The 27,549-nt window shown below is 58.4% G+C and overlaps 4 protein-coding genes across 6 annotated transcripts; 3 read left to right on the top strand and 1 right to left on the bottom strand.

The window, feature by feature from the left end:
• The first annotated feature begins 513 nt into the window (after nucleotides 1-513).
• Nucleotides 514-7,842, top strand: RAB1B (RAB1B, member RAS oncogene family). Of its 2 annotated transcripts, none has more exons than XM_031447930.2 (6): nucleotides 514-643; nucleotides 2,326-2,398; nucleotides 2,689-2,784; nucleotides 2,898-2,993; nucleotides 6,160-6,291; nucleotides 6,385-7,842. In XM_031447930.2, exons 1-6 carry the CDS (start codon nucleotides 630-632, stop codon nucleotides 6,577-6,579), a joined length of 606 nt encoding a protein of 201 aa, XP_031303790.1. In that variant the 5' UTR covers nucleotides 514-629; the 3' UTR covers nucleotides 6,580-7,842. The 2 variants fall into 2 exon arrangements, with proteins under 2 accessions (XP_031303790.1, XP_031303791.1); XM_031447931.2 differs by lacking the exon at nucleotides 514-643 and adding an exon at nucleotides 1,286-1,428.
• A 952-nt stretch (nucleotides 7,843-8,794) lies between these two features.
• CNIH2 (cornichon family AMPA receptor auxiliary protein 2) lies at nucleotides 8,795-14,687 on the top strand. The gene is made up of 6 exons (XM_064492104.1): nucleotides 8,795-8,938; nucleotides 12,718-12,786; nucleotides 13,213-13,260; nucleotides 13,499-13,611; nucleotides 13,713-13,856; nucleotides 14,052-14,687. The coding sequence occupies exons 1-6, from the start codon at nucleotides 8,858-8,860 to the stop codon at nucleotides 14,077-14,079; spliced, it is 483 nt and encodes a 160-aa protein (XP_064348174.1). The 5' UTR covers nucleotides 8,795-8,857; the 3' UTR covers nucleotides 14,080-14,687.
• A 379-nt stretch (nucleotides 14,688-15,066) lies between these two features.
• YIF1A (Yip1 interacting factor homolog A, membrane trafficking protein) lies at nucleotides 15,067-19,505 on the bottom strand. Of its 2 annotated transcripts, XM_031448203.2 has the most exons (8): nucleotides 19,269-19,505; nucleotides 18,354-18,565; nucleotides 18,085-18,189; nucleotides 17,867-17,945; nucleotides 16,264-16,321; nucleotides 15,942-16,097; nucleotides 15,363-15,456; nucleotides 15,067-15,269 (listed from the first exon to the last, which is right to left on the bottom strand). In XM_031448203.2, the coding sequence occupies exons 1-8, from the start codon at nucleotides 19,297-19,299 to the stop codon at nucleotides 15,123-15,125; spliced, it is 882 nt and encodes a 293-aa protein (XP_031304063.1). In that variant the 5' UTR covers nucleotides 19,300-19,505; the 3' UTR covers nucleotides 15,067-15,122. The 2 variants fall into 2 exon arrangements, with proteins under 2 accessions (XP_031304063.1, XP_064348173.1); XM_064492103.1 differs by lacking the exon at nucleotides 19,269-19,505 and having other exon boundaries at nucleotides 18,354-19,227.
• A 2,203-nt stretch (nucleotides 19,506-21,708) lies between these two features.
• TMEM151A (transmembrane protein 151A) lies at nucleotides 21,709-26,684 on the top strand. Its single transcript, XM_031447948.2, has 2 exons — nucleotides 21,709-21,943; nucleotides 24,215-26,684. The coding sequence occupies exons 1-2, from the start codon at nucleotides 21,869-21,871 to the stop codon at nucleotides 25,544-25,546; spliced, it is 1,407 nt and encodes a 468-aa protein (XP_031303808.2). The 5' UTR covers nucleotides 21,709-21,868; the 3' UTR covers nucleotides 25,547-26,684.
• The last annotated feature ends 865 nt before the right edge of the window (nucleotides 26,685-27,549 follow it).

The following is a 27,549-nucleotide window of genomic DNA, read 5'->3' as shown; positions in this document are numbered from 1 at the left end:
GGATTTTTTTTCTAACCTCATCTCTGAGGTTCTAGAGACCGCAGGCTTTAGTTGAGCTTTGCTCCTTACCAAGCTGTCTGACCTTGAGCGAGTTACCGAGACTCGATCTTTTCGTCTATAAACCGTGGTTAACACCTTCCTGGGGTTGCGGCTGGGAGTTAGGAGCGCCAGCACACCAAGGACCCTGGATAAATAAACTTTTACTAATGCTCACAACTCCGGGAACAGGGAGGGTTAGGATGAATGCCTCTGTCAGACAGACGTGAAGCGTGTCAACCCCAGCACTAAACTGAGCTTCCAAGGCCGGGACGCCGTCAGGCTCCGGAGCGCGGTCCTCAAGTCCAGGTATTTCTAGGGAGCGAACTACAAGCTCCAGAAGGCAATGCGCGGCGATGATGAGGCTTGGGCCCCGCAGCTCAGGCACTCGGGTGTACGCCTGCGCAGCGGCGGGTGAACTGGACAATGCAAGGAGACTACAAGTTCCGAGAAGCAACGCTACGAAGCCCCAGTCGGGGCTGTTTGCGCCTGCGCGTGGCGGGCGTGGCCTCTGGGGCGGAGCGGCCACCATCTTGGAACGGGAGGCGGAGCAGAGCCGACTGGGAGCAACCGAGCGGGCCGCCGCCGCCGCCATGAACCCCGAATAGTGAGTGAGCCCCGCCCGCGCCGTCCGGCGCAGCCTCGATCCCGAGTACGGGGCTGTACGCTTACCGGGGTTGTCTGGCTCGGGTCAGGACTGCGCGGCGCCCCCACATCCGGGTCCCTCTTCCGCTGACCTCCCCCCCTCACATCCGGGTCCTGCCCCTCCCCCGAGGGCCCCAGGACCCCGGCTAGACACCCCGAGTTCTCGCAGCCGGGTCCGGAGACTGCGACCCTGAGGGGCACAACTTGGAGTCCGAGGCACCGGCACTACCAGGCCTTATCGGTCAGGTGATCCCGCAGCTCCGGTATTTCCAGGCCTCAGTTTCCCCACCTGCTGCCTGAGAGTGGCGGTCTTAGTGTTGACGACGGTCCCGGCATTTTGGAGCCTGTCACCGGTTTCTGGTCTCGGTCTAGACTCGGGCCCTTTAGGTCGGGCCTTAAATTCTGTTTTCCTCTTCTCCCGGAATCCGGTTCCTCGGCGCTAGCCCAGGGGCTGGTCAGACGCGGGAGGCCCCAGGGGCTGCTCTGGATAGCTCTCCCGCAGGCCCTCCTCTCCCAGGCTGCTGCTTTGCCCCTTGCCTGAGTCAAATTGCCCTGCCGCTCCCGGCGGCCAGTCCCTTCCCGCCCTCCCCTCACCTTTGCGCAGGCCCTCAGCGCCACGGTCACACCTCTTCCCTTCGCCGTCACGCTGCCGATGAAGTTTAGATGAATGTGGCCATTGCTTCTTACCTTCCAGTGGGATTGTTTGTTTCTCAAACTCTCCTCACTTCTTGGTCACTCCCCCTACGGGTAGGTGGCCCAGATCTCTGCCCCGACTTCTCCTTGCCAGTTTTCCCTAAGTGTCAGTTATCTTCTTCCTCTTCTGCAACTTCCGTTTTCTTCTCCAGATCCAGACCTCAGGTTTCCTTGGGGAAGGGTGAAGCTCTGAACTGGATTGTAAGGGGGAACAGAGAAGGAAACCAACAGGCTCTCACAGAGACTTTAAAGTCTGAACCTGGTGTCCAGTATTAAAGTTAACAACTTACACAGATTAGGGCAAGTTGCTTCCCTTCTTTGGCCTCTGGTTTCATCCTTAGTTGGAAATAACAGTTCATTGGACTGTTGGGAACCTTAAGTGAAGTGATGCATTTGAAGTACTTAGTACAGGGCCAGGCACAAGGAGGAAATCGATACATGTTAACTGCTGTTATCATTGCCACTCCGTTCATCAGCTCTTCTTAGAGGCTTCATACCAGGCTCTTCACATAGATACTGAAGTTCTAGGCTGGGCCCTGGCTTCCACTTCAGAGGTCTCTCCTGCCAAGCCAGGTATGGCACAGGGCAGTGTAGGAGGGTTTCTCTCTAGCCCCTACTGGACCCGAACCATGGAGTCTATCAGGAGGCAGGGTAAGATGCCCAGCTCTGTCACCTAACCAATTCTGTACCTTTGCAAGTCATGTTCCTCTCTGTGCCTCAGTTTCTTTGTCTGTAAAGTGGGAATTCAGACTCACCCCTTTGGGCCAGCTGTGTTATGGAGAGTGATCAGCCCTCCCCATCCTAGGACTTGTGGGAGGATCTTACAAGTGTCTTAATACTCTAATCTGAGGCACGGCTCATGGTGTGGGAGAATGCTGTAGTTGTGACTCCAGGATGATGGCAGGTTGGGCTCCCTGCCTGCCTTCATACCTTCCCATCCTTTCTCTCCAGTGACTACCTGTTTAAGCTGCTTTTGATTGGTGACTCGGGCGTGGGCAAGTCATGCCTGCTCCTGCGGTTTGCTGTGAGTAAGAAGCTTCCCATACCATCCATCTGGGGTCCTGGCTGGTGGCTGGAGGGAGAGGGGGCAACCCAGAGCACAGTGGTTGCAAGACCTGGGAGGCCAAGGATGAAGTTGCCGGACCTGCCAGCAACATATCTAACTGAACAAGGGCACAGGGCTGGCAAGTTGGGGTGCTGAGAACTGGGGCTCAGCAGTTAGGAGCTCATCTGAGGCAAGGAACTGAAGGGAGTTTTCCATATGGGCCTCAGACCTGTTCACTCAGGCCATTTCACTGGCCCCTGATCTTCCAGGATGACACGTACACAGAAAGCTACATCAGTACCATCGGCGTGGACTTCAAGATCCGGACCATTGAGCTGGATGGCAAAACCATCAAACTTCAGATCGTGAGTGTTGCTCCTCCCGAAGTCCCTGGTGCAGAGGCATCTGCTTTGGGAGGGAAGGGGCTCTGGGCGTGGAGCCCAGGGCTGACCTGCTTCTCTCTCCTGCTGTCTTGTAGTGGGACACAGCTGGTCAGGAACGGTTCCGAACCATAACTTCCAGCTACTACCGGGGGGCTCACGGCATCATCGTGGTGTATGACGTCACTGACCAGGTACTCCTGGGCTCACCATCCCCAGCTTTGCCTCCTCAGCCTCATGGTGTTTGGCTTTTGCTCCTTTTTTAACGTTCCCGTCCTCTTTTCCTGATACTGTCTGGAAAGGAGACTGTTCTCAGACTCATATCATAAGGAGAGAAATAGCTATAGAAATGGAAGCTCTGCAGGCCCTGATGTGGGGCCTTAGCAGAACCAGGCCTCACGCCTCCTTGTCAGATTTGCCACCTTATTCTAGACCTTCCAGGCACCTGTGTTTTGTGGGAGTTTAGTCAGCTGATTGATTGTTGGGCTGGGCCCATGGCCTCCTGTGTAAAGACACTGTGGAGAAACAGTTGGAGGGCCTTACCTAAGAAAGTGAGGGAGTCCAGTGCTCTGGGCCCAGTGTGAGCAGAGTTCTGGGAGTCCTGTGTCTGCTCTGGAGGCATTAGTCTTCTGTCATTGGCAGCAGTGGTAATGTCAGCAGCCAGAAACAGTCCTGCCATGCCGTGTAGTTCACGTGTTCTGCCACAGCCTTTTGATGCTCATAACACTCTAAAGAGGTCTACTTTATATTCCCACTTTACAGATGAAGAATTGGGTCAGAGGGGTGAGCTTACTGAGGCCCTGCAGTTAAGTGACAGAGACAGAAAGCCAAGGTCTACTGATTCTGTCTGCTTTGTTCTTTTTAAACCTTGTTGCTTAATGGGGCCCAGGCCCTGGGGACGTGGCGATGCTTGTGTCATTCTCAGGCCAGGAGGAGTCCCTTCTCTGAGGGGCAGCTGGGCTCTTCGGTTCACCAGTGACTGGTGATGCCTCCTGGACAACAAGCTGTGGGTGAACTGTGCTCCACTCAGACAGAGGTCATCAAGGACCTCTAACTGCCAGATCCTGTGACCTCATCCCAGTTGTTGCCATGAGTGATCTCTCGTGGCTTTTAACTCCGTTCTCTTCACTCTCCTTGAAAAAGTTACTGTCTCTAGCTGTCCCACCTCCACCTGCTGCATTAGATTCTGTTTTCAGTGGCTTTGTACTGGTTCGTCGTGTACTGCCCCCTGACCCCTACAGCCCCACATTTTGTTCTTTCTTATTGCCCCCAGCCTCCTCCTGACTCCCTGGCCACTTTGTGGTTTAGCTTCTGTTTTGTGTTTTGTGATTTCTGTGTCTAAACAGCTATCATCATGGGTCTCCTCTGTGTACTACATTCTTTTGGCACTTTATGTCTGTGTTAATTCTCATCTTCACAATATTACCCAGTGAACTAAGTGGAGGGGTCACCATTTTCCAGATGAGGAAACGTGCTTGGAGATGTGTTTAGTTACTTGCCTGTGATTTCACAGCCAGGAAAGGCAAAGCCAGTGTTTGCACCCAGAGTTCTTTACTTCCCAGTGTACCCATTCCTGCCCCTATATAGCCTCTAGGCCATCTGCAGGCTCCAGACCATCTGCAGACCCAGCATGGCCGGTGTTGGTCTCACCATCTCTTCCTGAACTAGCTCCTACATCCTCATCTTTGTTAACAGCATCCCTGTCAGCCTGCCTAGAAAACTTCCCTCCCCCATCCTATCAGTCCCGGGGCCCCTCTGTTCTCCCTACATCAGCTCTCAGATCCATCCCCTCGTAATAATAGCAGTGATGAGAATAATAGCAGCTTTTGCTAATTAAGTACTTGTTATGAGACAGGCCTGCATTCATTATCTCATGCTCACAACAGCCCCCTGGGGAGGTACTGTTTTATAGAAGTGAGGAAACTGAGGTCCAGAGAGGTCAGGTGACAGATCTAAGGTCATACAGTAAATGGCAGAAGCAGGGCTTCACCCAGGGTGGTCTGACTCTAAATCCTGTGCCCTTCCCTACCTTGTTTTCTGGCTCAGGGCACATCTTCTCTTCCCTGGATTATTCCACCCACCTCCCAATTGGTCTCCATCTTGCTGGTCTGATCTGGCCTCTGCACTCCTGCCAGGACTATCTTTCCAGAACACAGGTGTGCTCCTGCTGCTCCCTTCCTAAGAAAACCTCCACTGGCTCCTGGTTGTCTAAGATTTAGCCAGGCTGAGCCGCTCCATGCTGGGGCCTGCCTCCTCTCCCTCTCCTTCCTTACTCAGGGCCTGCATCCCAGCAACATTGAGCTTCTCCTCCTCCCCAGAGACACCACACCCCTTCCTTTCTGTGACCTGGTGTGTGTCAGTTCCTCCTCTTGCACCTTTCCCCGTCCCTCCACTTGCACCCACACAAGGGTGGTTCATCCCCGTAGGTATAGGTCCTCTGTATCCTCCCAGGCAGAGATGGTCTCGGAGCTCCACCAGCTCCTGCCATCTATCCCTGAGCCCTTATCACCCTGTCTGGCCATTGTGTGTATCCTAGTTTGGTCCTCCACTGTCCACTTGAGTGCTTTAGGGCAGGGCCCAGGCATGATTCCATTATTTGTCCCCAGTGCCCAGCACAGGGCCAGCCTGGGACATGGCAGGAGGTATATGTTTGAACCCAGTGTGATATCACCAGACCTTGGGTTCCTAAGAAGGGAAAGTGTCTCTAGCTTGAATGTGTTCCTAAAAGTTCTGTCCTTTGTCTCTGTGCTGAGGGATGGGGGGTGGGGAGTGGCAGGCTGCCGAGAGAGCCAGGCTGAGTGAGGAGGCTGTTGGTGCCAGAAGTAGGACAAATGTTAGCCCCTGTTCCCAAAATACCAGTCTCACACAGGCCAGGTTCTCCTCTGTGAGGACCCTCCACCGATCATGGGGCTCCAAGAGTTCAAACCTTAAAGGGACTTCAGGGCCACTGTGGGAACTTTGCCATTCTTGCTAAACTGTTACCCTCTGTTTCTGTCTTCTCTCTAGCTTGTCTCTCTTCTGATGCCATTTGCTCCCCTTGTGTGGTTAGGCCTTTTCTGTGTCTTAGGGAGAGATGAGCAGCTGCAGGAAGCAGAGCTGGCTGGCCCTTGGCATAGGCTGTTTAGTGTTGGGGCTGTTGGCAGACAGCCGGGGCTCCACGGGACCTGGCTTTTGGGGTCTCAGACAGGAAGGCAGGGAGGCACGCTAAGCCTGGAGGAGCTTCCTCTGGCTTCCTGAAGCCCGGGCTCCTGCCTCTCTCAGGAGTCCAGGACATTTCCCTTCCCATCAAAGCCCCTGTTCTCCAGGCCTAGGGTAAGGTGGGAGTTGGGAGCAAAATAACTTTTGACCTGTTTGCTCTAGGAATCCTATGCCAACGTAAAGCAGTGGCTACAGGAGATCGACCGCTATGCCAGCGAGAATGTCAATAAGCTCCTGGTGGGCAACAAGAGCGACCTCACCACCAAGAAGGTGGTGGATAACACCACGGCCAAGGTGAGCAGGCCCCAGTCAGGCTGCCCTGGGTGCCCTGGGGCCTGCTGCCCCTCACCCCCTCTCCCCTCCTCTTCTCTCCTCTCCCCTTGTTAGGAGTTTGCAGATTCCCTGGGCATCCCCTTCCTGGAGACGAGTGCCAAGAATGCTACCAATGTCGAGCAGGCGTTCATGACCATGGCTGCTGAAATCAAAAAGCGGATGGGGCCTGGGGCAGCCTCGGGGGGTGAGCGGCCCAACCTCAAGATTGACAGCACCCCCGTGAAGCAGGCTGGTGGCGGCTGTTGCTAGGAGGGGCTTGTGGGGTGGGACAGGAGGGGGCACCTTCTCCAGATGATGCCCCTGGAGGGGGGCAAGAGGTGCCTCCCTATGCTGGGGCATTTGAATCTGTGGCTTTGGGGTGTCCCGGGCTTCCCATCTCCCTCTGGCCCATCTGCCTGCCACCCTGAGCTCTGGTTCTGTCAGGACCCCCAAAGGAGGACACCCAGGACCTGTGGCTGGGGTAGGGGTGTGGGCTTGCTCTGCTGCTGCCTCTAGGTGACTTTAAACAATACCCCACCACACACCTTTCTTTGGGATGAGGGCTCCTCTGTCTCCCTCCCCTGTCCCCCATGTATGCTGCAGTGGATTTCTCTCCTTACCCTCTCCCTTCTCTTCCCTGCACACCCCTTCCCCAAGAGCCATGGGCCTCCCTGGCCTCTACTGCCCCTGGCTGCAGTCAGCGCATGGGGCCAGGAATGGGACCAGGGCATCGGGCCCTGGGCTGGACCTCAGGACGGGCGTGGGGCCACAGGGGCCCAGCAGCCCACTTCCTCTCCTCCCTGCCTCCTTCCCACCCTTCCCACACTCACCCCTCTAGCCGTCCAACTGCGGTGGGGTCTGAGCACATCTAGGGCAGGTGGGTGGGCAGCCGTGCTGGGCCTGTGTCTTAAGCCCAGAGGAAGCCTGCTCCTGCCACCCCCTGCCCTGCCAGAGCCAGGCCCATGTGCTGCCTGCCCACCGTGCCCCTTTGTCCCCAAGGCAGGCGCAAGGCAGGCGGAGGCGGAAGGCCCACCGTGCCAGAGGCTGGGCATCAGCCTTAACCCTCACTCTGCCGGCACCTCTTCCCTGTCCCTGAGGCAGCACATCTGACTTATTCTCCCCCTTCCGTCCCTTGGAGCCTGTGAGGGCAGATCCTCATTGCCTGTCGCTACTTCTCTGGGAATGCGGGTGCATCCCAGGGTTGGGGGGGCCTCTCCACTTACCCCCTCCCACCTGGGATCCTAGCCCCCTGCCCTCTGACACAGCTTCTTCCTGCAGAAAAACAAACCTCTGGTCTCTACCTGAGAAGCCATGTACCTGTGCTGTCTCTTGCCTGTCCCACCCGTGCCCTGCCCTCCAGCTTGTATTTAAGTCCCTGGGCTGCCCCTTGGGGTGCCCCCCCAACCCCAGGATCCCCTCTGGTGTTGTGTCAGGCATTTTGCAAGGAAAAGCCACTTGGGGAGAGATGGAAAGGACAAAAAAATAAATAAATTTCCACTGGCCCTCGGGTGAGCCGAGGGTTTTTGCAAGGAAGTTGTGGTGGTTGAGTGTGGTCTGTGGTGGGAGCCGCCTTGAGAGGGGTGGAGGGCTGGAGCCTTGGATTGGGTGGGCTACACAGGGGTCCTGGCTTGGGCTGTGTCCTAAGGTTGCTGTTGGAAATCCTTGACCCATTTCCTGAAGCCAGGAGAGGTGCCTGCTTGTGCTTCTGTGGTTTGTCCCCACGGGCCCAGCACGGTTCCGGCAGGGAGGAGGGCAGGCCGCCATCAGCTAGTACCTGGTGAGCCCGGCAAACACCCACACCGGCACAGACCCAGGACGTGGAGTTGGGCTGCAGCTAGAGGCGCCGCGGGGCTGCAAATGTGTCCATGGTGCCTGGCCCGCATCCCTGTCAGCCCCCTGGCTTAGCCACCTCTCCCGGTCTCATTCAGGGTTCAAGCCAGGTGTCTGTACCCCCTTGGGTGGTGACAAGTGCTTTACCCGTGGGACCTCGGTCCAACCTCCATAGCCAGTGTATAAGGGCAGGGGTGTGTGCCCGTCTTAGTAGACCGAGTGTGACTGTGATGGGTGCGTTGTGTTATGCGGTGGGAGGGTGAGGGGCCGGGGGTGGGGGGGGGGTAATGCCAGGAATATGCGTCCATGCTTACGTGTCCCTGAGGTTGGGGCGGGGGTGGCACCCGGACCGGCAGGCGGAGGGGCGCACAGAGACCCAGCCCCGCCCGAGGCCGCTCGCACGGCGGCCCCGCCCCCGGCTCCGCCCCGCGGGCTTCGCGGGCTGGAGAGAGCGAGCCGCGGGCGAGGGATCGCAGGATGAGCGATCGGGGCCCGGGCAGCCGGCAGCGGTCGCGCCCCCCGAGCCCACCGGCCCGCGCCCCACGGCCCCGCGGCCCCGATCCCGGCCGCGCCGCCCGCGTCTCCCGAGCCCGCGCCCGAGCGCTGCGGGCCATGCACGGCCGGCCCTAAGCGCGGGCCGGGGTGGGGGGGGGGGGGCGTCCCCTTGCGCCTGGGCCCCGCGCTGGCGCCCCCCGGGCCGCCGCCCGGCGCGGGGGCCATGGCTTTCACCTTCGCCGCGTTCTGCTACATGCTCACCCTGGTGCTGTGCGCCTCCCTCATCTTCTTTGTCATCTGGCACGTAAGGCCGGGCTGGGGCTGGGGGCGGGGTGGGGGCAGGGGTTGCACAGAGCGGGAGGGGGCCGGACGGATGGTCTCAGGGCCGGGAGAAACTTAAGAGCCTCCTCTCTGCTATCCCCCATCGGTCGCCTTCTGTTCGCCCCATCAACAGCCCCCATCATCGGCTTCCTTCCCGGGGGCCCCCCTTCCTCCACCGCCCCCGCCTGTCTGTGGGTATGTCAGTCGGTCCCTGACCCCCTTCCCCTGCCCCATGAAGCCTTGGGGTGTGGGGAGGAATTCTGGGATCCTTGCTCTTTCCCTCTTGCTACTCCCCCCAAATCCAATCGCCCCCGTTTGTCTGTCGGGCAGTTTGTCTGCTCGCCACCCCCCCCCCCCGTGGGTTTTTCCAGCCGGAGTGATGGAGCCGGTTGCTTTGGCAACTGCATCTGTTTACAGGACCTACGGATCGTAGAGCCCATTAACCCCCACCCCCAAGCCCCCGCTCCGACCCATCAGCGACTGGCTGTAAGCAGCCTACCACCAGTTCACCTTGGGTTTCCCTGCCCCCTCCTGTCAGGGCTTCCCCCCACTAGGTTTCCTCCCCACCAGCTTCCCTCCTCTTCCTGCCCCCACTTTCCCCTTTGTCTTCTGTTTCCTCACTCTGGCCTTGCCTCACACCTGGTTCTTCAAAATATCCATTTATCCCTTATCCTGATTGCCTGCCCTTAGAGAAGGTCCCTCTTTCCCATTCTCTGGGGCCCTCTCCTCAGTGGTCCCCCTGCCTGCCTCTCTTCTGTTCACTACGAAACTATCAATCAGCCTCCAGCTCATTGTTTGGGGCCTTTGGCTCCCCTTTACTGACATTTCTTCTATGTTGGGGTTTCAGCCACCACCCCGATCCCCTCCACGTGGCCTGTTCATCTTGGTCCTGGTCCACTCAGCTCAGCATCCTCTGCTTGTACATCCAGCACACACCTTCCTGATCATCCTGCTCTCTTCATACCCTCTTACTTCTTTCTTTCTCTCCATTGCCTTACCTGCTTCTTTCTTGGTCTCCCCACTTTCTCACTCTTCCTGGGACCAACTGCCTGCCTGCCCTGTGGTCCTCCCTGGCTCTTGACCAGTCTCTCCCTTTGTCATCCCCTGATGTCCTTCCACTGCCTGTTTCTTTTATATCAGGATTCCCTGGACTCTGACTGCACACCTCCTGTGTGAGGAGTGAGCCCCACAGGTACCTTCAAGCACATACACCCCATCTCCAGCTCTCTCTCTCCCTGGCTTTGCCTCTCTCTCTCTCTCTTGCTCTCTCTCAGTTGCCTTTTCTTTTCTCTCCTCCCTTCTGTTTCTCTTTCCCACTTTTCATCTCCCCTGGGTCCATCTGGATCTCCCTGAGCCTCCTAGCTTATCCCATGTCCTTGGACAATCCTGTGGGGTGGTGGCATGAGGGCTGGAGTCCTGAGAGCTGGAAGGAATTTAGGGTCACGGGCTGGGAACACAAAGCTAACTAGCTCCTGGGAGAAAGCCTCCTGGAATTCAAGAAGTCCCTTTCTGGGCCCCTTCCTACTCAGAGGCCTCCAACAGTCTCTAGTGGGGGTTTCCTTGTCCTCAGAGGATCCTCAGAGCAGTTCTCCATCCAACACACCTGTATCAGTGCTCCCGAGAACCAGGCTCTGGATGGGTTTGGGGGAATCAAGGATGGATAAGACTCAGGCTTTGCCCTTGTGGGGCTCCCAGCCTGGGAGAAAGTGCCCAAGCTTTCTCAAAAAAAATTTATTGAGCACCTACTGTATGTCAGGCACTGTGTTCACTCAGCTGTTTAGCTGGACAATTGTAGTAAGTCTATTGTCCTGAGTTTGTTTCCTTACTGGTAAAGTAGACTTGTATATACATCAGAGTGCCTTGAGCAAGGCTTGCCAAGGGGTGTGCAGGTGAGGAGAGGCGGTGTGGTCCTCAATGCAAATTGGTAAGAACTAGAACCTTCACAGGCAAGACCCTAGATCCCACCACAGACCCTGAGCTGGGGCCCTGGTCGCTAGGCAACCCTGGTGGTGAGTGACGTGTGTCAGCTGTCACCGTGGGGGATTGTTTGTTCCATGGGGCTGAGTCAGCGCCAGGCAGCCTGGGGGGTGGGAGGCACGACACCCGCCGCCTGCTGGTGATGCCAGCTCTGGGGCAGACAGACGGCACCCTTCCGCTCCCTGCTGGACCCTGTTGCTGTGCCTGGCAGGCAGGCAGCTGCCCAGAGTCAATGGGGAGTGTAGGGGGGTGCTGCTGCAGATGGCCCCAGCTCCCTCCAGGAAGCCCACGTTCTCTCCCTTTGAGCCTGGGATGCTTGGGGGTGGTGGGCCCGCTGCCTCATCCTAGCACTGGTGCTGAGGGGAGGGGACCCCAGAAGTCTCATCTGCCAACCTTCCTCCCTTGTCAGCTCCCCCTAGGTCCATCCCATCCTCTCCTGTCCTACCTTAGAGTTCTCTGTCCCACTGAGGACACTGCCGTCCACCAAATGCCCCAACACTCAAAGTCACCTCTGCCTCCATCCACATCACTGCCTTTCAAGCTCTCTCGAGTCTGGCTTCTAAATAGCTCTGGAATCCATCCACACCTCTCCATCCCCAATGCCACTCTCCTCACTCAGATCACCACGCCTCCTCCCCCCGCCCCCACCACAACAGTCCAACAGTCCCCTGACTGATTGTAGGCCCCCGCCTAAAGGCACAGCTTGTTTATCAGTTTAGCCCATGGCTTATTCTCTAGAGCCTTCAGGCAGGGGCCTGCACTGATCTGGCCTGAGTATAGTAAAGTGGTTAAATTTTTTAACTCTGGAGTCTAACTGGGTTTGAATCCTGGCTTGCCACTAACTAGATATTTGGCCTTGGACAAGTCACTTAATCTGTTTCCTCATCTGCGAAACGAAAACAGTAACACCAATACCTACGTCATCAGGTTGTTGCGAGCATTAAGTGAGTTAATAAAGCCTGCTGGCATAGAGGAAGCATCTTGTATGTCTTGGCTGGGACTGTTAGTTTCTACGCCCTGCTCGGTCAACCCTAATTCATCAAACTGCCCGCTCCACTCGGCCACTTTATATCCCTCAATGGCTCCCTTTTACTTTTGTGTTAAAAGTCTGAACATCTGTTCTAGCCTCACAAGGCACCCCCGTCTGACTCCACTGACCTCTCCAGCCTGTCTTTCACCATTCTCTTCTCTCTTCTCACATGCCTCACACTTTCACTCTTGCCCTGTGGAACCAGCAGCTTCCTGAATGTTCCTTGTTCTTTCAACCTTCTGCCTTTGTACCTGCTGTTCCTGCTGCTCAGACTGCCCTTCCCCCATTTGTTCACCAAACACCAGAGTCCAGCCTGAACTTCCCATCGAGCCCCAGGCTGGATCAGGCACCCATCCCAGGTTCTTCTTGTACTCCACAGCGCTGATCACCCCAGAGTGTAGTTCACCGTTCTCATCCCAAGCCTGGGGTTCCTCTCAGGCAGGGGCTGTGTCCCAGGCTTCTGGAGCCCCAGTGCTCAGTACCGGGCCCAGCAGAGAAGACACCATCTCTTGGGATGTTTTGGATGGAGGTGTAGTGGGCATGTCCTGAAATGGACATCAGCACACTAGGGTTACATTCCAGACTGTTGTGTGACCTTGGGCCAGGCCCCTCCCCTCCCTGGGCCTCAGTTTCTCCACCTTCGCAGCAAGCTCCATCTGATCTGATCCCCATATGTGAAACCCTATGTCACAGAGGAATGGGGAGGGGTCATAAGCTGCTGCCCCAACCCTGACAAGCACACACCCCTTCCCCAGATTATAGCCTTTGACGAGCTGCGGACCGACTTCAAGAACCCCATCGACCAGGGGAACCCAGCGCGGGCAGTAAGTGATACATGTGCTGTGCTGAGGTGTGTCCGTCTGTCTGTCTTTCCATCTGTCGTGGGCGAAGGGTGGTGGGGGACAGGAAGACGGGTGGGGGGACAGCGGCTGTGCCCCTTCCTCTGTGTGTCCCCGCCCCCAGCAAACACCTGGTGCGGCCTCAGGACTTGGGTTCCTACTGGCGGGGCGGCCGTTGCCAGGCTCTGGGCCGTTGCCGTGGAGACGCGGGTGAAGATCCCTCCATGGTGACTGTCGCCATGGGGACGGCGCGGCTGCTTCCCTACCGCGCCGACAAGCTGCAGAATCTGCTCTGGCGCCCCCTGGCGGCCACGTGCAGGGCGGTGGGGGGGGCGCAGGAGAGTTGGGGGGGGCGCCCCCAATGTCCGCTCCTCTGCCTCTTCCATTGCGGTCTTTTCCTCCCCCCTACAGCGCGAGCGTTTAAAAAACATCGAACGCATCTGCTGCCTCCTGAGGAAGGTCAGTGTCAGGGCTTGGGGCAGGAGGCTCCTAGTCCAGGTCGGCCTCACTCTCAGGCACCCAGAGCCGGGCCTTCCTCCTCTGGGGCCCGTTTGATTCGTTTCTCCATGTGGGAGGGAGTGGGAGGCTAGAGGCCCTTTACTTCACAGAAGTCATGGGGGTGGGCACCTCCCATGTGCCCTTAAAGCTTGGGTCTGTCCAAGCCCCTGGCCGCTGACTTCTCACCCTCACTCTCCAGCTGGTGGTCCCAGAATACTCCATCCACGGCCTCTTCTGTCTGATGTTTCTGTGTGCAGCAGAGTGGGTGACCCTGGGCCTCAACATCCCCCTCCTCTTCTACCACCTCTGGAGGTGAGAGTAGCAGCTGGCAACAGAGGGTGAGATGGGGGGCTGGAGGCAGGACAGGGGTGTGAGCCTTGAGGGTGGGCATTCAGGCCCCTCCCTCACCCCAGGTACTTCCACCGCCCTGCGGATGGCTCTGAGGTCATGTATGACGCGGTCTCCATCATGAATGCCGACATCCTCAACTACTGCCAGAAGGAGTCCTGGTGCAAACTCGCCTTCTACCTGCTCTCCTTCTTCTATTACCTGTACAGGTGAGACCCTGCCCATGGCAGTCAGAAATCCGGGAAGGGATGCTCCAGGCACCATCCCTCCAATCCCAGGAGTGGCTGGGCTCCAAGTTCCTGCCCTTTGCCCTTGAAGACTGAGGGCAACCTAGGGCATGACAGGGTGGGTGGCGAATAGTTGGGTCTACTCATTACTTGGCTCACTGCCTCATCTTCCCACAGTATGGTTTATACGTTGGTGAGTTTCTAAGGGGGAAGCCGGCCAGGGAGCAAGCCCAGAATGGACCGGACGCCTGTGCACCCCCAGCCCTTCCCCTGGGCCGCAGAGGCCTCAGCCCTGGGGAGGGAGGGGGCACTGGTGCCCCCAGCCTCCTCTTCACTCCCCAAACTGCTGCTGCGGGGACTTCCCGCCTTCAGAGCCCCCCTCCCTTGGACTAGAGCTGGGCAGAGCTCTCAATAGGGGCAGGAGCTCCTCTGCCAGCCTGTGGGCATGGCAGTCAGTCCTGGAAGGGGCGGGTCCTCCAGCCTTGTCCACTTCAGGGGGAACTTAGGCCCTGCCAAGGGGTAGGGCTTGACCCTGTAAGTTCTGGGCCGCTCCCCTCCACCCCCACCCTGAGGCTCCCCCTGCAGGTGGGGGGGTACCCACACCGGGAATGAGCAGGCTCAGCAGGGGGGCAGCCCCACCCCTAGTCTGCCCTCTCCCCTCCCCCAGGATCTCTCCATACCCGTCCCTATCCCCACTTGCCCCAACCCCAGCCTACCCTGTCTCTCTTGGACCTGTTTTCTATGTTGCCTGGAGGAGTCCGGCACCCCTTCCCCGGCCATTTGTGACAAAATATGAATAAACTCCTGCAAACATGTGGGCCCCGGTTCTACTCCTGAAAGGCTTAAAGAGGAGATGGGGGCAAAGGAACGGTATAGGGAGCAGCCCTGGGCTAAATCCTCTGCACAGCTAGGCTCATCCCACTAGTCCACAGACCCCCTCAGATGAATCAAAGGCCTTCGGGGTCTCCTTAGCAGCTGCCCCTTTCCATCCTCACTTTCCTGGCACAGGTAAACAGCTATTTCTGCTGAAATACTTCCATCTGCCTTCCAAGGCAGTATCAAGTTCAGCCAGAAAGCCCTCCCTGGGTCCCGCTGCTCTGAGAAAGCCCAAGTCTGGTCCCCTGAGCAATGCAAAAGTCCAGAGGTGGTAGCAATTCCCCTCTCAAGCCCCAGAAACAAGGGTCAAATGAAATCAAGGAAATCAAATCTTCAATGTATGGAAAAATCAGTGCCGGTGGGGACCCGGGGTCACCGGATCAGGTGGAAGGTCAACCAGTATATGATGAGGGGCTGGAAGGCTGCAGCTCCCAGAGTCAGGTAGAGCTGGAGACGTTGCCGGGGAGCCGGGCCACCCATGCTGTCAGGGCCCAGGGCTGCTGTTCGGAAAGAGCGAACCTGGAAGACAGGAGAGAGCTGAAGCTGGCTCAGGACAGGGGGACTTGTCCCCAGCTCCAACCCCAGGGGAAGAGGGGCCGACCCCAGACTCACGATGAAGTACATGAGCGCAGACGAAGTCCAGGCCAGTGCCACATAGTAGCCATCACTGCCAAAGAGCAGGCCAGTCAGAACACTGAGGATCATCCTGCAGGGGGTGGGGTGGGGGAGGGAGGAAGAGAAAGTTGGAGACCTCTCAAGGGTCCAGGCCTGAGACTGACACCACCTGTCAGGCCCTAGGGCCTAGCCTAGACCCCACCTACCATCACCAGGGCCCTTTACTCCCAATCTGCCCCTACAGGGACATAGACTCAAAATAAATCTGGAAGGGCAGGACTCAGCCCAAGGACCTGGATCTGAGACCTCCTTCACTACCCCAGCTCAAGGCCCCTCTCCCCTGTGCTCCCAGGGTGACTCTCAATACATTCCTGACCTCTTGCACAGCACTACACAGTTCCTGGGGAGTGTGCTGAAAACAGACGGGCCCTCTACTGGAGAAGAGCTGGAGGCCCAGAGGGGATCAGAGGGTGTCCACAGTCACAATTTGAGGGTACAGCTATGCAGGCCGGCAACCCAGGGTGGCAGGCACCCCCCCACCCAGATCAGCCTCCCGCTTGGCCCACAGGTGCTCACCCCACATATTTGTAGCCGCTGTAGGCCAGCAGGTGGAAGGTGCTCAGGTCACTGCGCACGGTGGCCAGGTAGATGCCCAGGAGCAGGGCTAGTACCTCCAACACGACCCACACCAGCGCTGTGCTTGCACACAGGCCCAGCACCTCTGGGGAGAACCTGTGACCACGTGGGGGTGGGGTGAGGTGAGTTTAAAACCAGCCATCCTGTGGCAGGTGTGAGGCTGGGGGCATGGGGTGGACTTGGGAGCTGGCACAGATCCCCTAGGGAGGTGAGGAGTCAGGAGTGAGGAAGTGGTGGGAATGGGGAAGGGGCTGGCACTGACCTTTTCTGAATGCCCAGTGCCATCCCAGCCAGCAGCACGTAGGTGATGAAGGCCATTGCTGCCAAGAGCCAGAGATGCCATCAGCCTAGTTTCCTCAACCAGAGCCTCCAACCCCAGGTATTCAGAGCCACTGACACCTCCAATTTCCCCCCTATACTTCCTTCCCTGTGGATCCCAACATGCCCAACCTCCACACTCAGCCCTGCCTGGGATGCCTCTCCCAGCTCAGCCCTCTCCTCCTGTGTAAATGCCACCTGGTCCTTCTCTCAGGACCACCAAACCACCTCCTTCCCTGTCCCTGTACTAGGAAACTCACCAGTTTCCTTTTGTGTCTCAGAAATTATATCACAGGCCAAGGTCATTGCTCATCCAAGACCAACAGGTAGGGGCCAAAGTGATCTCAGGCAAGACTACAGGACTGAAATGCAGGCTCAGCAGACAACCCGTGCTGTCCCCGAGTCCAGGCCATGGGGATGACCTCACCTCAGCCAGGAATTTTAAGTCTGGCCATTGGCACTGGCTACAGTTCTGGCCACACTGCCAATGCAGAGCTCCACATTTATGTCTGCTATTTTCACAAAACCTGAGATGGGAACTGGGCTTTCATAGCAATTTCAACTCATCAGTCCTGTCCTCTGCTCCCTGAAAGCACCAGAACTGACGTGCCCACAAGAGGGCAGTCAGGAAACCAGCTCTACCACTATAAGGTGTGTGTGTGTGTGTGTGTCCTCAAAGATACACAAATCTGAGCTTTGGCTTCAACATGTCAAAGCTGGGGGTGGCAGTTCCTGCCTTATGTGGTGACTATGACAGGGACACAGAATGGAAGGAAGAAGAACTTGTGTTCCTCCCAGGGCACGTGGGCTGGCTGGCTGCCCTCACTACCACTGGCTGCCCTCCTGGAAGCCCTTCTGAGGGCTGGTCTGGGCACACTCACTCCTAATCCAGCGTGTCCCCCATGGGCCACGCCTTGTGCAGGCCCCAGGACTCAGAGGAGTCAGATGCAGAGTCTGCCAGCCACCGCACAGGGTGGGCAGCCTGACCCAGGCCATGTGAACAGGCAGTTGTGGGAACCCAGAAGGGAGTAACCACTTCCTCAGAGGAGGGGACATTGGAGCAGTCCTTGGGGGACAAGTCATAACAATGGTAATAGCTAATATTTACTGCAGGCTTCCTGGGTGCCAGGTGCTGTGCTGAGCACACATCACCTTACTGAGTTTCCACAACAATCCTTTGTGGTAGGACTTGTTGTTATTCTGGTTTTTCAAAAGCATGAAAGTAGCCACCTGAGGTCCCATAGCTTGAAGGTGAAAGGCCAGGTCTAAACCCAGGGCTCCAGGCTGGGGAAGGACAAGGTCTAAGTCTAAATGGCAGGAAGGTCTCAAAAGGGAGGACCCTGAGGGCACTGAAGGCACAGCCAGGAAGCTGCTTACTGATCACCCTACTCTGTCTACCTGGTCTGCCTGGTGTCTAGTGACACTACCAAAGCCACACACAAAAACACAAAGAGCAGATGCTGAATAAATACGTGAGACTCTCTCTTCTCGCTGGTGCCTCAAGGCACATGTCCCTCCACACCCCCCAACCCACGTCAAAGACTCACTGGGAATATAGAGGTCAGGGGCATTGAGGTCTTGCCGCGGGGGCAGAGGCACATCACGACTGTACTGCACTTCCCAGTTCTGGTGGTAGCAGCAGCAGCCAGGTTAGGAGGAAAAGACCAGAAGAGAGGAAAGAAGGGGGTTGAGATCTGGCGGTCAGACTGTGGGGCAGGATGAGGGAGGCAAGGGGGCCCACCAGCTCACCTGGTAGGTGGCTCACCTGGTGTGTGTAGGGGAAGACCAGCAGCCCTAGCTTCTTGGCCACATAGGCTGTGTCCACAGCGAAAAAATACTTCAGTTTGTTCACAGACACAAAACGGTGTAGCTGTGAGGGGAGAGAAGAGGCTGTGGGCAAGCTGCACCCCAAACCTCAAGGTGCTCCTCTGTGTGCTCTTTCCCTGAGGGGTGCTGTGATTATTAGGTGGGATCCCGTGATGCCCCAGCCCTGGCCAGAAATCCTGCCACCCTTGCCCCGGGGGTGGGCCACACCTCCTTGTGCACCATGTCCTTCCCATGGGATGCGATGGAGCTGCCATAGGCCATAGCCACGTTGGCCACTGGGTCCCCAAGCAAGTGGTTGACATTGAAGGCCACTTCGGCTCCTGGGGCTGGGTATCCCCCTGGCTGGCTGGAGTAACCACCGCTTGTGTCATCGAAGAGGGGAGGGGGATCCGGAGCTGCCCGGACCCTGTGCTTGGAGCCTATAGGTTTGTAGGTACCAGAGTAGGTGACAGAAATATCAAGCATGAGTCCAAGCCACCATCCCTTCCCCAAGCTGGGCAGCCCTGTATGGGTCCTGGGAACACCAAGCAATCAGAGAGGGAAACTAGCTTGGATGGGGGGGCTGGGTAGCTAACCCAGAAGAACTTTAATGAGGGATCTTTTGGAGTGGTGATAAATGTGGGCAAAGAAAGAGCTGAGGCAGCTGCTCCTGGAAGTGATCGCTCGCCTGAGGGTTCCTGGGGGCCTCCTCAAGGGAAATGATCTCTGAACTGAGCCTTGGAGACTTGAGTAGAAGTTTGCTAGGTGGAAGAGAGAAGGGAGGGCATCCCCACATGAACGATGTGGGAAAGGCGACGGCTGGGTACTCGGAGGCCCTGGGCAGCGGTCAAGAATCCCACCAGGGTCATGACAGGGAAGGAAGTTTGGGAGGCAGGCCCCATCCATGCCCAAGTCGGGCACGGGGATCCCAGCACTGCTGTCACCGCCCGATCTGATCTCATTTGGGCCGAGAGGGCGAAGTCCGGGGCGTGTTGCCGAGTCTCACCCGGCAGGAACCCGAAAGACATCTGCCGCCTTGGGCAGTGCTCACGGTCGCCCCTCTCCCTTAGGGTGAGCGGGCCGCGCCGCCGACCCTCCTTCAGAGGGTCGGTCCGCGCCCCGCCCGCCCCGCGCCTCACGCACCGTGGGCTCCGTAGCCCGAGTGATAAGCCATGGCCCCGACGCTCGCTGTCTCCGAGGGCCCGCTGCGCCGCCTTGTGGGTACGAATACTAGTGAGGCAGCTGCTCCGTTCCCTAAGCACCGACCGAGGTTACCGAACAGCCCGACACGTCCCCGAATTGTCGGAGCACAGCAGCCATGTCCGTAGCGTCATCCTCTGCCGCCTGCCATTGGCTCCTCGGAGGCACAGGCTTCCCTACTCCCCTCTCCCAATTGGCTACTGGCGCGCCCTCGCCGAAGCGGATTCGGTAATAGTCAACTTCCGGGCAGCGGAATAAGCGGAGCAATTTGAGGCACTCTCGGATTGGATAATGGTTGTTAGTTCGCGGCCGGAGTAGCAATAGATGGGTTAAGGTAGGAGGGTGTTGAGAATTATTTCCGCGCCTGCGCAGTGGGGGCACTTGACGCTCGCCGTGCCACGACTACAGCAGGCAGAGACCTGGCGGAGACAGGCGGCGGCTGGAATCCGGGAACGAAGCTTCACTCGCAGGACTTACTCCAGGAGGGAATGGGGGTGGTGGGGCCCCATTGTGACCAAGTCCTGTCCCTCTGGGCTCTTGTCCCTCTCTCTCAATGCTAGCTTTCCTTCTCCGCCCTCCATATTTCGCCCAGTCCTGGCGCAGAGCTCGGGTATCCCGGGCGGGTGTTGGTAGGCGGCCGGGCCGAGCAGTCACAGCGCGGCTAAGCGAGTTCCTGGATGCTGACTCCTCCTCCCGCCTCCCACCCCTCTATTCCGCGCGGGTGCTGTCCGTTGTCTTGGTGCTGAAATGCCCTACCGCCACTACTGCCATTCTGCAGACCCTGGGACCTGCTGCTGATCTCGATGAGAGCGCGCGCTCGCGAACACACGCACACGCACACACACGCCACATACTGAAAACCTGAGGTTCAGATCTGAAGTCCCAGAAACAGAGTGGTAATAGTTGGGATAGGATCCTGCACCAGTCTCGGCCCTTTAACTCTCTTGTAGTCCAGCTGATTTGTGGGTAGAGGTGTGCTGATTCTTCTCCTGAAGCTGCTGTTGAAACTCCTGAGTCATTGCCAGCCCTGCAGTCATCTCAAAGTGAGACCCCCAAGCCTCATTCATAATCTCAGGGGCTCCTTTCTCTCATTCCCACCTTCCCCGAAGACAGTCTTTGGGGGCCTCCCTTCTCACAGACCTCCAGACACTTTCTACAGAGGAGATCCTCTGCAACCTGCCTCTAGTTAGCTACCCAGTGTCCAATTACACCAGGTGACCTTCCTGTTCTTCAAACTCAATCCATGTGGTCCAATCACAGTGCCTTTGCCCAGAAGTTCCCTCCACCTGAAGTGCCCTTCCCCTCCATATCCACTTATTTAAAACCTAGATAAATCCTTTAAGAGTCAGTTCAACTTGTGTCTCTCAGGGCGATAAAGGGAACAGAGTCCTGACCCGGCTTGGGGAGGAGGCTGGAGGCCAGATTCTAGGCTTCCTCTCTGTACAGTGGTTTGTCATTCTCCACTTCTACCTTTATCTTCACAATGCCAAACACAGTACTTGCATATAGAAGGCACACAATAAACATCTGTGACCAATAAGTAAAAAATAAATGGATGAAACTCTGGGTCAGTCCTTTCCTCTATCATTTCTGTTACCCCATCTTTAAATGGGTAGGGATATTGAACCAAATGGTCTATGTGTTGCTCTTTGGGGAAAAAAAATCACGAAACAAAACAAAACCCACCTAGCTTTGCAGCTGCCTATGTCCTACCCACTGATTGTCTACCTTGGGCGCTAGGCCCTGACCCAGGGGCAGATGTGATGATCTGAGGCTCCTAAGGACCAGGGAGCAGCACTGGGTCCACCGGTACCTGGGAGGGAGTCCTCTCGTGCAGGACAAATCCTGCATGATGAATGTGCATTGAACCCAACACTTTTCCATCCCCATTTCTCAGGTGGGAAAACTGAGGTTTGGGGTGCAGCGTGCCAACTCAAGGCCACAAAGCCTAGGGCTCGGGTGTCCTGGCCTCCTGTTTGCCTGCTGTATGTGGAGTCCAGCGCCTCTGTCAAGCCGATGAGACTCACCACACCTTTCAGGGCTGTAACTGCCCCCTCTACCACAAGGGAGGCTTCAGGGGTGGGGTCTAGGTGGGCTTAGGCCTGGACTTACTCCTCAAAGATGAGACCCCGCGGATCCCTACCCATCTATGAGTTCCCTCTCCTCATTTTACTGCAGGGATAACTCAGGCCCCAGAGAGCAAGGACTCGTCCAAGGTCGCAAGCTAGAGCGCGGCAGGAGGGGAACCCAGGCGTCCGTCCGCCCAGCCAGGGTTTCTGGGGGCGGGTGCCGCGCCCGTGGTGCCAGGCGCTGCCAGCGGAGCCGCGGGTGCCGCGGGGGCGGGGTCAGCAGAGGGCGGGGCGCCGGGCACCGCTGCCGCCAACGCCGTCGCCGCCGCCGCCGCGCTCAGGCTCGAGTTCCGCGCACTCCCTCCGCGGCCGCTGAGCCGAGCGGACGCCCTTCGGGGCCGCGCCGCAGCCCTCCGCGTTCCCCTCTATCATGCCCCGGGCCCGGGCGGCGGCCGCCCAAGCAGCCAGGACACCATGCCGGAGGGTGGCGGTGGCGACGGCGGGGAGGTGCCCGCGCTCATCCCGGACGGCGAGCCTCTGAGGGAAGAGGTACCGGCGCTGTGCGGTGGGGGCCGGAGCCGGGACTAGAGGCGGGGAGGGGGCAAGGGAAGGGCGAATCCGGGGCGAGGGCTGAGAAGGGAAGTCCAGAGCCCTTGTGGCCAATGACGTCATTGGGGTAGCTTGCGTCCTGCGAGGGGTCCCGGGGCCTAGGGCCCCGCGTGGGGGTAGGGGTGGGGTGGTTGGGAAGGGATGTGGGGGGTGACTCCCAATCCCGACGCCCCCTCATCCATCCTTGCCCTCCTATGACGTCAGCACCTGGCCCCTGCGCGTCCCCCTTCTGCAGCGCTGCCCCTCACCCCCAGAGCCCCAGGGTCAAGCCACCAACCTGGCCCAGCAGCTCACGAGGTGCCCGGGCGGCGCCTGCAATGCAGCAGCGGTAGCAGTGACTTGGGGGGCGGGGAATGGGAAAAAGAAAGGGAGGTGGCCTCTGGTACCCCCTCTCCCTCTCCCTGCGGTGAGGCCCCAGGCCCCATCGTGCTGCTGGTTGGGACCCTCAGATGGCCCCTCCTCAGTGCCAGCTGGGAAGAAGATCTGCAGGGGTGTGGGGCCCAGTTTGGGGTGCTGGGAGTGATAGGTGGTAAGTGGATCTATGTGTGTGTTTGGGTGAGCTTAGCCTGCTTGTGGGTGTGTGAATGTCAGTACGTGCTCCGCACACCTGGAGTGGGACATATGAGCCCTATAGTCAGGTGAGGGTCTGATGGGTCCCTTGACTTGGGTGAAGTGGTAATGTGTGAGTGCATGTTAGTGCATCCTGTTGTGGGTGGGTCTCTCCCTGTAGAGTCTGTAGGGTGTGGGTGTCAGGTTGCAGTCGGGGTGGGGGTGGGGGATGTGCATTGAGGTAGATAAGGGGCTGGTATATCCCTGGGCTTCAGGGAATATGTAACATGTATGTGCACCTGTGTGTCCTGTGGTGGGTGGGTGTGTGAGCCTGTGCACGCACCTGTGCACCATGTTACAGTGGGGGAGGATGTTGTGCCCTGGGCACAGGTGAGGGGCTGGTGTGTGTTGGATAAACGGGCATCTGCGTGTTCCTGGTGGGTGGGTCTTTGATGAACATGTGGTGAGGTGGGGGTGGGGGTCATGGATGAGGGTATGTGCACCTGACTGACCCTGCAGGTCAGGGTGGTGGCATGCACCTGTGATGGGTGGCTGCCCTGGGCTGGGGTGGGGTAGTTCCTCTCCTCTTGGGTCTCTCAAGGCCTAGTGCGACTGTGGGAGGAAAAAATGGCCCCTTAACCCCACCTCTGTTGTTTCCTCCAGACCACCTCTTCCTTCTCCCCCTTTTCACCCTTTCACTCCTCCCTCCCTCTTCCCCCTTCTCTCTCCAAAGGCACCTGGGGGTGAGGTGAGGGCCAGGCTGGCAGCCTGCCAGGGAGGGTGTGCCCAACCCCCAGGGCCAGGGAGTGGTCCTTGCTGCCCAGCAGCTGTGTCCCGCCCCCTCCCTTGGCACAGATGGGGAGTGGAGGCCGGCGCTCCATCTGCTCCCCTAGACTCACACCTCTCTCTCTTCCTCTTTCTTACTTACTTAAAAGCCTCTCCCAAGTCTCCTGCAGTCCCTAGTGAAACCAAGGGACCAGAGGGAGTTGCAGGGTAATGGTAATAATATTTATTCCCATGACCAGACCCTGTGCTAAGATCTTCACACATATGATCTCATTGAATCTTCACAACAACCCGTTTAAGGATGAGGAAATTGAGGTCCAGGGAGGATGAGGGAACTGCCCAAGTCATACAGTAAGTGGTGGAGCCAGCACCAAATCCTGGGCAGTCAGGCTCCAAAGCCCATGCTCTTGATCCCTAGGACCCCTACCACCCTGGCTTCCCAAACCACCAGGTCCAGGAATCAGTGCCCAGAGAGGGCAGAGGTAAGGCCACAATCACACGGCAAATCAGGAGCAGAGTCAGGACCAGAACTCAGTTTTCTCAGTGGACAGTTGTTGGGGTAAGGGGGGTGTCCTTCCCTCTTTTGGCAGAGATGGTTCTACTTTGTCCTACGTGCCCTTGACTGAGAGATGACAGGGCACAGTGGAGGACAGGCTCAGGGCAGATAAGCCTGGGTTTGGGTCCTGCAGCTCTATTGTGAGTTAGCTAGAATGGTGGGTCCTGGAGCAAGTTGCTCAGTCCCTCAGAGGCTCAGTGTCCTTTTCTGCAAAGCAGGGATTGTAGCACCACCTCCTTCACGGGGCTTCAGCGGAAGGTCAGGCGCAAGTGATGGCCCCGTCCTGACCCAAGCCTCCCATCTCTCTGCCCACTCTGCAGCAGCGGCCCCTGAAACAGTCCCTGGGAAGCTCCCTGTGCCGCGAGTCGCACTGGAAGTGCCTGCTCCTCACGCTGCTCATCCACGCCTGCGGTGCCGTGGTGGCCTGGTGTCGCCTGGCCACAGTGCCACGGCTGGTCCTGGGGCCCGAGGCGGCCCTGGCCCGAGGGGCCGGGGGCCCACCGCCCACCTACCCAGCCAGCCCCTGCTCCGATGGCTACCTGTACATCCCACTGGCCTTTGTCTCCCTCCTCTACCTCCTCTACCTGGCCGAATGCTGGCATTGTCATGTCCGGTCATGCCAGGCGCCGCGCACTGATGCCAACACCGTGCTTGCCCTGATCCGCCGGCTGCAGCAGGCACCACCCTGTGTGTGGTGGAAGGCCACCAGCTACCACTACGTGCGGCGCACCCGCCAGATTACCCGCTACCGCAACGGCGACGCCTACACCACCACGCAGGTCTACCATGAGAGGGCCGACAGCCGCACTGCTCGTGGCGAGTTTGACTACTCAGCCCACGGGGTCCGCGATGTCTCCAAGGAGCTGGTGGGCCTGGCTGACCACGCGGCCACGCGGCTGCGCTTCACCAAGTGCTTCAGCTTCGGCAGCGCCGAGGCCGAGGCTTCGTACCTCACCCAGAGGGCCCGCTTCTTCAGCGCCAACGAGGGCCTGGACGACTACCTGGAGGCCCGGGAGGGCATGCATCTGAAAGACGTGGACTTCCGCGAGTCCCTCATGGTCTTCGCCGACCCGCGCAGCCCGCCCTGGTACGCGCGCGCCTGGGTCTTCTGGCTGGTGTCGGCGGCCACGCTGTCCTGGCCGCTGCGCGTCGTGGCGGCCTACGGCACGGCCCACGTGCACTACCAGGTGGAGAAGCTTTTCGGCGCCAGCTCGCCCCCGCCCGGGGCCATGCCCAGTGGGCCCCCGCTCTCACGTGTGGCCACGGTGGACTTCACCGAGCTTGAGTGGCACATCTGCTCCAACCGGCAGCTGGTACCCAGCTACTCAGAGGCTGTGGTCATGGGCGCTGGCTCGGGCACCTACCTCCGTGGCTGCCAGCGCTGCCGGCGCTCTGTCAGCAGCAACTCGCTGCCTCCAGCCCGGCCCAGCGGGCCCCGCCTGCCTTTCAGCCGCAGCCGCCTCTCGCTGGGAGCTGGGGGCAGGGCCACACCGGGGGTCTTCCGGAGCCTGAGCGGGGGGCCACTGGGGCGCCGTGGGGAGGACACGGAGCCCCTGGAAAGCCCACCGTGCTATGAGGACGCCCTTTACTTCCCGGTGCTCATTGTCCATGGTGACAGCGGCTGCCAGGGGGATGGGCAGGGTGCACTCTGAGACCCACGTGGCCCCCTGAGTGGCCCTCTCCCCACCGCCCCACCACCGGCTTTGATGCCTGAGTACTTGTTGTCCAAAACAGGAGGGAAAACAGACCAGCACACAATGGGTGGGGGTGGGGGTAGAGCCCTTAAACAGACTAACATGCAGTGATTGTGGTCATTTTGGGGGCAAATGGACACCACCGAAGTTGAGTCTATGAACCGTCCCAGCATGGCTCCCTCTCCACCACCACCGCCATGTTCCACCCCCTGTGATGGCAGACGATCTAGCTTGGAGGCCTCTCAGGCAGGGCAGGGAAGGAAGTTTCCAGAAAGCTTGGGAAGGGGGAGGAGTCCTGGGGACAGCTGTTTCCTGCAGCAGAGGGCTGCCTGTGGACTCTTCCCTGAATGGCTGAGGCCACATTGGGAGCCCTCGGGCAACCCAGAAGCACAAATTGGTGGTTTGGGGCTGTGCCGAGCTTGGCTGGCATCCACGAACCTGAAGAGCTATGGCAACACCGCGGCCTCAGCCCCTACCCTCCCAAAGTCCCCATCCTCCTTCCCTGACAGGCCCCTCCTGGCCTGCCCTCTGGCCTCTGCTCAGGGCCAGTCCCTGATCAGACCCTGTGGTGCAGCTGCTCTACTGGGAGCCTGGTTCTTGTAGCACAGCCTTGCCCCCTCCGCCGCCCACCGTTTCCCCTGGTACACCCTCTGCCACATCCAGTTACCCCTGTAACCCAGGGTTCCTTCTCATGGCCCCACCTCAATTCCATATGCTCTGGTCTCTGCTTCTGCCCTCTGAAGTCCACGTCTGCCTCTTGTCAGCCACGCACACACCCTCCGGGCTATGTCCTCTCATTGTCCCACCCCGCCCCGACCTCTCTGCTCTTCGCCTTCCTGATGACCCACGGGGCTCAGGGCTACAGGGCATCTGAGGGGCCTCAGTCTGAGCCACAGCCTCTTGGACGATGCCTTTGTTCTTCCATGGAGGTCCCAGCTTCCCCCATAGGTGGGGCCTGGCCCAGGGGACACCATCCCTCCCCCAGGGAGGAGAGAATAGTCCCTTCCCTTCCAACTGGGGCTTCAACCCCTCTCAGGGGCCGGTGGGGGAGGGAGGAGGGAGAAGATGCAGATAAAATAAAAGGTATGAAATGGAAGGTCTTCTCATGTGCATTCCTGGGTGGTAGGTTCAAGGCCACCACAAGAAACGCAATGGGCCATGCTGGGTCTGGGAGGGGATGCAGGTGGGGCTGCACCCAGGAGAGGGTGAGCTGAGGGGGAACCTCCCTGCCCGGCCTGGGATTTCTGAGACTCAGGTTTGAGTTGTTCTGAGCAACTGTTTCCAACAGACTGGTATCCAACTGACTTGTATCTGGGTCACTTCTAAGGCACTGTCCCAGTGGCGCCTCTTCCAGCCCAGTAGGGGTTTCTATTCTTCTGCTGGGTGTGCCAAGGGCTAAGGGAGTGTGGTTGGTCCCCAGAGTGGGAAGAAAGAGGTGTGGTCTGTGGCACAAATTCAGTTCCCCTGATGGCTATTGGTGTTATCGATCGGGGGTGGGGGGGGATGGACACTGAGCAGTTTAGAGGACTCAAAGCTGGAAACAGCCAGCCCCAGATCAAGCCATGGGGTCTGAAGACAGAAGAGGGCAAAGGAAGGGCCTCACTCACTGATGGGGCTAGAGAGATCCTTGGACGTGACATAGTCACATGTACAGCTGTGTGGGGTGTTCACTGTGCAAGGGGCCAGTGTGGGTGGAATCCCACCAGTGGGCCACTCCTCAAGGTGTGACACAGAGCTCCACCCACCTGACTAAAGAGCACCCTTTTCTAATCCATGCAGAGGCACCGAAGGGCCAGTAGTGGCCCCAGAAGAGTGTTGAGAATGGGTGCGATTCCTCCTAGCAGAGGCAGGACAGAGGGTGTTCTGTGCAGCAGCCGCTGCCTGCACCAAGGCTTGGATGCAGGGCATGAAGAAAAGCATGACAATGAGGCAGAAGAAGAGCTACAGAAGAGTTGGCTGAG

Source organism: Camelus dromedarius, chromosome 12 (genome assembly GCF_036321535.1).
Source record: "Camelus dromedarius isolate mCamDro1 chromosome 12, mCamDro1.pat, whole genome shotgun sequence".
Lineage (NCBI taxonomy): Eukaryota > Metazoa > Chordata > Mammalia > Artiodactyla > Camelidae > Camelus > Camelus dromedarius.
The sequence above is the reverse complement of the archived record's forward strand: the minus strand, read 5'-3'. Positions and strand labels throughout refer to the sequence as shown.

What these genes read in the sequence shown, in the direction of transcription:
- RAB1B (XM_031447931.2), top strand. Translation starts at nt 1,349, where the DNA reads ATGTGGCCATTGCTTCTTACCTTCCAGTGGGATTGTTTGTTTCTCAAA. An exon ending in GCCTGCTCCTGCGGTTTGCT is followed by an intron (nt 2,399 to 2,688) that starts GTGAGTAAGAAG and finishes CTGATCTTCCAG; the next exon opens with GATGACACGTACACAGAAAG. An exon ending in TGGATAACACCACGGCCAAG is followed by an intron (nt 6,292 to 6,384) that starts GTGAGCAGGCCC and finishes TCCCCTTGTTAG; the next exon opens with GAGTTTGCAGATTCCCTGGG.
- CNIH2 (XM_064492104.1), top strand. Translation starts at nt 8,858, where the DNA reads ATGGCTTTCACCTTCGCCGCGTTCTGCTACATGCTCACCCTGGTGCTG. An exon ending in TCTTCTTTGTCATCTGGCAC is followed by an intron (nt 8,939 to 12,717) that starts GTAAGGCCGGGC and finishes CCCCTTCCCCAG; the next exon opens with ATTATAGCCTTTGACGAGCT. An exon ending in AGGGGAACCCAGCGCGGGCA is followed by an intron (nt 12,787 to 13,212) that starts GTAAGTGATACA and finishes TCCCCCCTACAG; the next exon opens with CGCGAGCGTTTAAAAAACAT.
- YIF1A (XM_064492103.1), bottom strand. Translation starts at nt 18,611, where the DNA reads ATGCTTGATATTTCTGTCACCTACTCTGGTACCTACAAACCTATAGGC. An exon ending in TCTTCCCCTACACACACCAG is followed by an intron (nt 17,946 to 18,084) that starts GTGAGCCACCTA and finishes TGCTACCACCAG; the next exon opens with AACTGGGAAGTGCAGTACAG. An exon ending in AGCGGCTACAAATATGTGGG is followed by an intron (nt 15,457 to 15,941) that starts GTGAGCACCTGT and finishes CACCCCCTGCAG; the next exon opens with GATGATCCTCAGTGTTCTGA.
- TMEM151A (XM_031447948.2), top strand. Translation starts at nt 21,869, where the DNA reads ATGCCGGAGGGTGGCGGTGGCGACGGCGGGGAGGTGCCCGCGCTCATC. An exon ending in GCGAGCCTCTGAGGGAAGAG is followed by an intron (nt 21,944 to 24,214) that starts GTACCGGCGCTG and finishes CCCACTCTGCAG; the next exon opens with CAGCGGCCCCTGAAACAGTC.